This window comes from Bactrocera neohumeralis, chromosome 6, assembly GCF_024586455.1.
Source record: "Bactrocera neohumeralis isolate Rockhampton chromosome 6, APGP_CSIRO_Bneo_wtdbg2-racon-allhic-juicebox.fasta_v2, whole genome shotgun sequence".
Classification (NCBI taxonomy): domain Eukaryota; kingdom Metazoa; phylum Arthropoda; class Insecta; order Diptera; family Tephritidae; genus Bactrocera; species Bactrocera neohumeralis.
Genome location: NC_065923.1, coordinates 62,289,456 through 62,299,564, shown reverse-complemented (window position 1 = coordinate 62,299,564; position 10,109 = coordinate 62,289,456). Strand labels below are relative to the sequence as shown.

Genomic DNA, 10,109 nt, shown 5'->3' with positions numbered 1-10,109 from the left:
ACAAATTCCTGACTGAACACCCTAAATTTTTTCCCTTCCCTCATTGCTTTAAAGTAAAATAAACAAATTTATTTTTAAATATTTTTTTGGTATATTTTTCACAATTCTTTATTGTTTTTCATTGGTTTATGTACGTTTGTGTTTCTGTGTTTTATTTCATTTTAATAGTATTCAGTTTATATCGTTTTTAAATATTCATTATTATTTTCAATTGATACTTATACATTTAACAGCAATTTAACACAAAGCTAAGCAATTTACTTTCAATATTATATTTTTTGTATATAATATCTTTGTGTGTTTTTTTTTTTAATTATTTTTAATTTTAATTTTTTGTTTTACTTAAACCATCCATTCAAATGCACATCTCAATTACATATTAATGCTTTATAACTGTTCTTCAAATACAATTCAATTAAATTTAATTACTTTATTTAATTATAATTAATATTATTATTTTTATTTAATTATCAACCGTATGCATACCATCGTATTTAATTATATTTAGCCCGCACACTATACAAATTCCTTAACTTGCCTGCACTGTTAAATGCACGTACAATTGTTTAAAATTAACAGTTGATTGATTATTTTTTCTTGTTATGCTGTGTTTGCCTAATAATTTTCGTTTTCGATATCAGTGCTTGTCCCTTGCCAACTACTAACTGTTTCGATTGTTTGTGCGCGCACTGCTTTTTCTACTATGTCTCTTATATTCAACTACACTAGCGCGCACAAATTGTCCAATCAACTAGCATGCCTTCCTGCGTTCTGCTTATAACCTATCAAATATGCTGTTACGTGTACTAACACTACAAACTTACACATTTATAATTAATTGTTTCTTTATTTGCTGTATGTGCCTGTGTAGTTGCTTTGCTTTTGCCGCTTTTGCCCCGCCTATAACATTGTTTTGTGCAACAATGTCTAAAATTTCTACGCAGTTTTCTTTTTAATGATATTTTTCTCAATTATTTTACTCATTATTATTTTAAATAATATTATTTTTTCACTTTAAATTAATTGCATTTAAGAAAATTGTTTAGTTTTTTTTTACTAAGTTTCTCAAATTGTTATAAATTAACGTTTTAATTTAAACTAATGCAAGTTGCATTTGTATTGGTTAGTTTTTCATAAAAAATGTAACATAGTTATTAATTAAAAATATAAATGCAATTGCTCGCCTTTTTTCAGCAAATTTTACATCACCATTCTTGTTTGCAAATACATTTTGTTCAAATTAAGCTACATGCCTGTAAATTGTAGCTTATTTTTGTTTTGTAATTTTAATTTTTTAACTTTACTATTTTGTTGCTAATGCAGTTTAGTTTCTAAACAGTTTAGTTAATTTTCTAACTGCTATTTGCTGTCAATCATTTGACGTTTACCAGCTGTTCCACTTGTTCCACATGCCATCATAAGCTTTTACTTGCTTTTGCTGTTTCACTTGTTCAATTGTACGCTTCTAATCTACTACCAGCATTGCCATACCTTTTTTAAATTTCTTGATTATGTTTTGAATTTTTAATAATATTTTTTGTCCAATTTTGCCTAATCATTTGTCTAAACATACATACATTTGAGAGACGAGTACACGAAATGCTTTTTTGTCGGTAGTGATATTTATATATGTATATATATTTTAAAATGTATTCTTTATATTTCTTTCTCTGCATTAGTACATTTATTGTAGTTTACAAGCAAAAATTTTATTTAAAAGAGTCCGTGGCTGAAAATTAGTAATCAAAGCGAATTGTTAGCTCATACTTTATATTCACCTCGATTAAAAAAAATTTCATTAAAATTAAATTAAAAAAAAACTAGCTCAAATAACTTTTAATTTTAAAAGTTGGAAATTCAAAAATTTTTAGTTTACAAAAATTATACGCTTTGAAAATTTCCAAGAACGTCTAAAAGTCACACTTTCCCTTACTGTTACCACACTTCAACATTATACTGAGTTTTCAATGTCATACTAAAGCTTTGACAGTATTGCCAAAAAAAGTAGCAGTGTTTTTTATACAGTCAACACTTATAAAAAGTAGTAAGTAGTAGTTTGTAAAAGTAAAAACTAAAATTGTAAAAATAAAACATTTTTTAAGAGCAAGGCATCACCTCAATTAAAGTAAACATTTTCAAATTTAATATTTATTTTTATGCATTTTCTTCCAAGAAATTTTTATTTAAACTAGCAGAAATAACCTATTTTTCAAGACATTCTAAACCTTTCCATATTCATCAAAGTATGTATGACATTAGTTTTCTTAGTAGCGGCCTTGCTCTAGTTTGTTCTACCACGCTTAAGCGTTACCAGATGTATTTTTTAATGCGCTAATGTTGTTGCTGTTGACGGTTGTTTTACTATTTGTATTTGTTTTGGGTTTCACTGCCAAATTTATGCTAATAAATTTATATTTTATTTGACTAATTACTTTTTTAAATTTTTTCCCACATTTTTAAACAGTAGTTGGCTAAAATTGTGACATTTTATACAACAAATATTTAGTAATTAATTCTGTACTTTTACTAATTTTTGAGACACATTTTTTTGAGATGCTGTTTCTAAATACTTTTTTATTTAAAATTTATTTAATTTTAAACTTTTTTCATAACATTTTAATAAAAAACAAAGCTTAAACGAAATTTAAGCTTTTTTCAATAAATGTTTGGTTAAAAAATGTATTTAAATTAATTTTTAGCGTTTAAATCCACTACTTTGAGCCAAAATTAGTAAAAATGACTTTCACAAATTAGTGTTATAGAATATCAGTATTGTTTGGAATTGTGAAAAAAATTTTAAAATTATGTATAAAATACTAAGTATATATCATATTTAAAACTGTTTTCTAAATACAGTGAAAAATCATTTAAAATTTGTTTTATTGATTTTATAATTTTTAACTTTCTTGTTTTGCTTTTAACTTTCGAAAATTGCAACTCAAATCTCACACCTTTCCAGCTTCTTTCACTCATTCCTTCTTAGGCATAAATTTTATTATTTTTATTTATTTTATAATTACACTTAAAATTGACATCCAACTGATATTGCGCTTTTATGAAAGCTCATACTTAACTGATTTTAAGTTTGAAAGAAATTGACATTTAGAATTTGAAATTTGTAAACTTTAATTAATATGCTATGACAGCTGTCAATACCTACAAGTATTATATATATATTTTATTGAAGTCTGAAAATTGACAAATCACTGACAGCTGTCAAAAAGTTCGACAGAAACTTGCTTAAACTTGTAAATAACTCATTTCAATATTGTCCATTTGTTGCCTAATTTTGTTTTTGCCACATTTTTGTGCAAGCAGCAGTTTCGTATTTAGTATACCGAAACAAGCAAAACACCTTAACCTCACTTTAGTGCATTTGTTGTAAAAAAGTCAGCTAGGTTTGTTTAGAATTCTTCGTCACATCACACAAAACTCAACATTACAGTCAACCACAGCTTTAAAGTGCTGTTTGTTGGCGCAAGCTGCCACTTATTTGTTATTTTTTAATTTTGTTTTTGTAATAATAGCTTTTTAGTTTATATTATTTTATTTTTCTTTATATTACTTTTAATAAATTTTATGTTGTAAGTCATCTAAATTACCGAAAAAAATCTAAATAGTTAAAGAAAGTTTTTCAAATGTGTGCGCCTTCTCAACTAACGCTATGTACTGTTATTTGAGTGTTTATTTTTGGTAGGTAAATTCACTTGAAATATATTTTTTGTATTTTAATTATGTTTTTGTTTTTTACAAAAAATGTTCAAACGGCGGGAAGTACTAACGTTTAAGCTTTAATCGCAAAAAATTTGAGTTGATTCATTTGTATGTTTGTTTGAATATTCTTTTGCGCCTAAGTGGCAACTTTATTGTTTTTGCTTTTAGTTAATAATACTTTTATAATATTTTCTTTAATTTCAAGCTTTAGCCAGTATATTTTTTTGGATTTTCATCAAGTTTATTTTCAACTACTCTCTTTTATGAGTTTTTAATTATTTTTTATTTAAAATATTTGTATGCATATTGTTTAGTAATTATATAAGTTCTTAGTAGAAAATAGTTTAGTGTGGAATTTTTTATTTCGCTTGTTTTGGAGAGCGCGTTTTTTAGTTTATTTTAGTTATTATACATATATGTATATTTCTTTGTATGTGGCCACATCATTTGTCTAGTTTATCTCGTTCTCAGAACAATTTTTAAATTTCTTTATTTTGCTTACGCTTTCTTGTATAAAATCAAAAATTAAAACAGAATTCGTATTGTCTTTTGTGTCTCATATTTCCCTTTGCTTATTTTAGTGGTGTTGACGTGACTGATTGGACTTGATTTGCTCGTACTTAGTATGATTGGTTCGCTGCGGAGTTAGTAATGTGTTGGAGTTGAAGTTGTCGTATGTGGTAACGGTATGTACGATATTGTTAGTTTATAAATATTTTTGATGATTTTATTTTTTAATGATTTTTGGCGTTTGTAGTGATTATTTTCTAAATTGTTGTGGAACGCTTTGAATATGCAAGTGATGTGACGAGCAGTTTTGTTTTTTTTGTGAAAAAAATTTTATTGCTGATATGACATATCATAACATGACAATGAAAAATGAAAATGATATGTTGTTAATGCTTTTTATATATCTGGATATATGTCCGTATATAATAAGTGATATTGATATACAGGTGATGTGACTATAGTGTGACGTGATATGATTAGAGTTGCTAGTGCAAACAATATGGTACAATAATGAGCTAGAATTGTTTAAATGTGAGCAGCGGTAGGAAAAATGCCTATCACACTTGCAGAATTTGTTGCATGTGATGTCATATTTTTATCACGTGATGACAATTTTGAAATATTTATAAAAAAATAATGTTTTGCTTGGTATAATGGTTCTAACCTATAATAACAACATATTAAAATATATATTTTATATATATGACAATTTGGCGCCAATTTAAGCTGCCACGAGCTGCGGAATTGTGTTGATGTTACTAAATGGTATGACGTTTTGTATGAAAGATAATATCATTTGATTTGCTAAATCTTTATAATTTTTATTTTCACATGATGTGTATGCATGTGATTCCTGATCGCGCGATTCTTGAGCATAGTATGTATAAATGTGTGATCATAAAATCATCAAAATCGAAATTTTTCTCATAACCGTATGATATTTGATATCTTACTACATCTAGCTATATTTTTTGAAGTGTTGTCATATTAAGTGATTTTTATGAAAATTATGGCAGATGTGTTAAAAAAATTTTAAAAATCTGAGGAAGATGTGATCATCATACGATGTCTGATCAAGTGATATCTCATGATGTGATGTATTGAAATCTCAAAAGCTAAAAAATTATATAAAGATGTGATCATAATACGATGTCTGATCAAGTGATGTCTCATGATGTGATGTATTGAAATCTCAAAAGCTAAAAAATTATATAAAGATGTGATCATCATACGATGTCTGATCAAGTGATATCTCATGATGTGATGTATTGAAATCTCAAAAGCTATAAAAATGCCGAGTTTATATGTAGTATTCAAAAAAATACGAACTTTCCTACTTTAAATGCAACTCAGTGACGCTCCTACGAATCTTGTGATATTTGTTGGTGACTGACGGAAAACGTGATTTTTTCAAGCGATGTTGCACTATTAGCCCTTTTTCTTTTTTTCTTTTTTATAACTTTCTGCTTATGATTTTTAAGCATGCGCTGTTGTATCACGTGATGTTTTGATGTTTTATGATATGATGTGTTAGAATCGCAAAATCTCTTATAATTCATCATTTTATGTTATTTTTCATGAATTGTGAAATTTCAGCTCTACTCATTATGTGATGTTTAATCATGGCTTGAAGTGACTTTACAAAATATTATTTTCATTAAACGATTTTTGTCTAAGAAAGAAAAAATCATGCCTTTAAAGTTTCAAGTTGATGAGCTATGAACTAATTAGGCATCTTTGAACAAATTATGAATGCTTGAATGAATTCAATGTTCTATAACCAAAATTTTTAAAATTCTCAATGACTGCCTTCTAATAATTTTGTTTTTGTAACTGCTTTTCAATATCATCAATTATCCTTTAATAGTATTATGTATTTTTAAGTAAGTGTTATTTTTGCGATTTATAATATGCTGTATTGTCAACTATTTACATCCCTTGTTTGTTGTTGTTGTTTTTCATTATTATATTTAATTGAGTTCTGGTTTCTTGCTTTATATGGCTTTAGTTTCTCATTATTTTACTACTGTTAATGGATTTTTGAGTTTTGCACTATTTAATTTAATATATTTTTTTCAAAATAACTAATAGCTGTTATGGAATTTTTCTCGCTAAGATTTTGTTTATTATAATCGATTTAGTTTATTAAAATCAAACTGTATTTTACGACCTCGCTTTAATTAATTATTGCACTGCCCTGCTTTATGCACACAAAGTGCGTTTATTTTACAGTTTTGAATTTTTGTTGTATTTTTTTCCTTTTGTTTTACGTCTAAAAACTTTAATTTCCCATTTTGGAAGTAACTTTTTAGGTATGTCATTGCCGTTGACATTGACTTGTAATACTATTGGATACATTTGTATTGGAATATTGCCTATTACTAGGCGTTGCAGTTCTACAGTTTTTGTTGCCTCATTTTAACAGTTTCCTTTGAGTTTTGATGCCTTTTAGATTCACATTATGTTCTTGGCGTAACGGTTTCCATGTATTTAGCAGCTTTTATGAGTTTCAACTGCTTTATATAAAACGCTAAGCGAGTTTTGAAATTAAAAGCTTTCAGAATTTCAAATTCTCCAAATTTGAAACAGTGTAAGTTCATCTTTACGAAAGCTTCTAGAAGTGAGCTTTTGTTGTTGAAAGCTTTCATAATTCCAACTTGTATAAATGGGAACAAACGAAAGCTCATCATTTCGCATGCTAGAATATATAAACTTTGAGTTATAAACAACTTTTTTAACAGCTTTCAAATAAAATATATGAAAGCTTTAAAATTTGAGTACAGAGAAATTTTTATTTGTAGTGATTATCGCAGACATCAATCCACAAAAGCTACCAAATATTTTGTGAAAACTCGTTATCAGTATTTTTCTTTTTTACTCTACTCTTTACAGTAATAGTTATGTTGTTAACAAAGCATTGAAGGAAAAGAAAGATAAAAATGCAAGAAAAGTAATTGAAGTGAGAAATCATCTATTACTCTTTATTGATTTAAGCTGGTAAAATCATTTATATTTAAACTTGTATTTCAAATATATATGTAAGTTTCTTTCTATTAAAATCTTAATATAAAAGAAGTTCTATTTCAAAAAATTTTACATTTTCTCTTTATAAATTTCATTATTTTGTTTACTCGCTTAATTCAATGGTTGGTTGTAAAAAAAGGAGCATACATACCTTAGGCTAACACTAACTGCTTAGCTATTTACCGTAAGATTTTTTACTTTTTGTTACAATTTTATATTTTAGGCTTAAAATTACAAATCTTTTTTACTTAAGTGTTTTCTATATTTGTTATTACACATTTTTTGCTAATATTTTTACTGTTACACATTATAATATCTGTAATCATTAATCATTAAAAATAATTTCCTTCAATTTCAATCAATTACAATTACATTAAATTAAATTAATTATTTATTTATAATTTATATACAAGTTGCGTTGATTATCCGACAAAAAAAATTCTGTCATGCTTTTGCAAAATACATGCTGAGAATTTTCGTGCTCAACGCCAAGAGATTTGGGTACTATAAATCTCTTAACGATCACCCTGCGCGTAGATGTCCACTAAATTTGTTGTTGTTAAATTTTGTACAGTCCTGTAATGAAGAAAAGTTGAAGAACGTTTAGTGAAAAAATATTTCTCAAATGAAAAGCTTTCGAGAAGGCTTACAGACTTTAGTGCAAGCTTAAAGTGCTTTTAATATATTATTCAACTTAAATAAAATTATTTTTTAAATATTTTGTTTTTGGTATCAATAGATTACAATTCTGTGAAAGCTCTTAATAGAGCTTTTATGATTTTGTGAAACGTCAAGTGCTTTTAATAAGTTATTCAAATTAAATATAATGTTTTTGAAATATTTTGTTTTTTTTTGGTATTAATTGATTACTATTTTGTGAAAGCTCTTAATAGAGCTTTTATGATTTTGTGAAAGCTCAAGTGTTTTTAGTAGATCATTCAATTAAATATTATAACCTTGCTAGTGCTAATGTTTTTCGAATTCTATCTTTGTTATTTTGCTAAAGTTTTTAATAGAGCTTTATAATTTAATTATTCTTTTGATTTTCGGATTCAGTATAATTAATTATAATAAATATAATAAAGTAATTTTTCGAAAGCTCTTAATAGAAGATTTATGAATTTGTAAAGGCTAAAAGAGTTTTTTTGTTAAATTATGTAAACTAAATATAATTTTCATATAGCTTAAACTCTTCTGACTTTTCAAATAACATTCGATTTTTTAATTTTGGCTTAACGCTTGTTGTGCTGGCAATAGATACTAGGCTATTCGATCCGTCTTCTTTTTTTATAATATTTTTTCTGAACTTCTTATGTGAAGGAACTTTCATCTATGAAAGCTTTAAAATAACCTCATCTAATTATATTACCCCGAAATCGCTTTAAACTACTGCGTATAAACAAGCTTCTAAATCAAAATAGTTTGTTTTGAAAAGCTTTAAACTAATAAAAGAAGTTCCAATTTCGAACTTTCATTGGTTCGCAAACAAAAACTTCTGAAATTTCAAAATGTATTTAAATTTTAGTATATTCTGTCAATTAAATTTATTCTGCTTTTTATTATAAAATAATATATATTTTTTAATACAGATTTTTAAAATAATTTGCCGAAAACATATTTTGGGAGGAAAATCTATAAATGAAGCTTTCACTTTCCAAAGCTCAAACTGTTTTAAGATCTAATATTTTGTATGCTCAAACGTACTTACTTCATTTAATGCCATGCAAAATCCTTGTTTCAATTAAAAAATTGTTAAGTAAAACATTTTCCTGTAGTCTAATTGATCCCTTCACTTAAGCTTTTGCTCAGCCTCGAACCTCGGTCTCTACCTAAACGAACCATTCATCCTTCTGTGCAGCACCAACAGCTGCAGCAGCCGCTGCGGCGGCGGCGGCATTTTGATTAGCTACTGAAATGTTCGTTTGATTGAGTCCCGCCGTAGCGGCGGCGGCGGCAGCGGCCGGATTTGTATGTGAAAGATCTTGACCTAATTGACGGAATTTGCTAAGCACCAAATGGGACGGACTTTGGTGGCCATCTTCGATAAGTTGCGTAGAATGCGGTGGTACCCGTAAGGTCCCGCAGGGTGATGCCAGTTTCCCGACGTCGGGGGCAGTTGTGTGTGTTCGCGCGACAATGTGCCGCCATGATGATAATGTAAATGCTTCGATGAGCCATTCGTTTCGGCGGTGTGATGCACTAAAGGTGAGTTATAATATATAAAATATTATTTCGGTACTACATACTTTCGAGTGTATACCATAAATGCTATGAGTGTGCTTACTTTGTATTGCGGTATTCTGGTTGAGATTTGACTCTTCCTGCCGTCTGCAAACGCATATCGAAATACCGACAATAACGGCGCTTAAGACCAGCACTATTCCAACCACGATCAGCACGAACCAGGTCATGTCGACACCGAAGACCGTAGCAGCTGTTTCGCCTGAAATTATGCGGATAGAAATGCTGTTATAATACGATCTTACATTCGCACGACTATAACTGAACTTCGTAAAATTCAAAAGGTAACGCTGTTGCTCATTTAAATACAAGTATTTCAATTTCCCAAGTATGCTGACTAAATTATTGTAAAAGCTTATATATATTATTAGGAAGCTAACTTATTTTTCTAACACACCCGCACAGTGTTGATTTCATACTTACTTTGGCACACCGATTCATCAGAATTGTCACCACAATGATTAATGCCATCGCAGAGTAAATCCGGACTTATGCAAAACTCACGCGCTGCACAGGTGAAATCATTGCAGGTGTGTTCTTTTCATTTGCATAAGCAAAAACAGCGCAAAATATAATGAAAATAGAAAAGAGAGAAATTCGTTAGTAAATAAGCTGAGAAA

At 28.1% G+C, this 10,109-nt stretch overlaps 1 protein-coding gene across 3 annotated transcripts in view; it reads right to left on the bottom strand.

Annotated features, from left to right (window-relative positions):
* Nucleotides 1–449: 449 nt before the first annotated feature.
* Nucleotides 450–10,109, bottom strand: part of LOC126763176 (uncharacterized) — a 255,148-nt gene continuing 245,488 nt past the window's right edge. For all 3 annotated transcript variants that reach the window (XM_050480454.1, XM_050480455.1, XM_050480456.1), the window contains 4 exons: nucleotides 9,913–10,026; nucleotides 9,533–9,691; nucleotides 8,957–9,447; nucleotides 450–7,824 (listed from right to left, as the gene is read on the bottom strand). In XM_050480454.1, coding sequence (XP_050336411.1) covers nucleotides 9,236–9,447; nucleotides 9,533–9,691; nucleotides 9,913–10,026 — 485 coding nt within the window. In that variant the 3' untranslated portion in view covers nucleotides 450–7,824; nucleotides 8,957–9,235. The remainder of the gene's footprint in view (nucleotides 7,825–8,956; nucleotides 9,448–9,532; nucleotides 9,692–9,912; nucleotides 10,027–10,109) is intronic.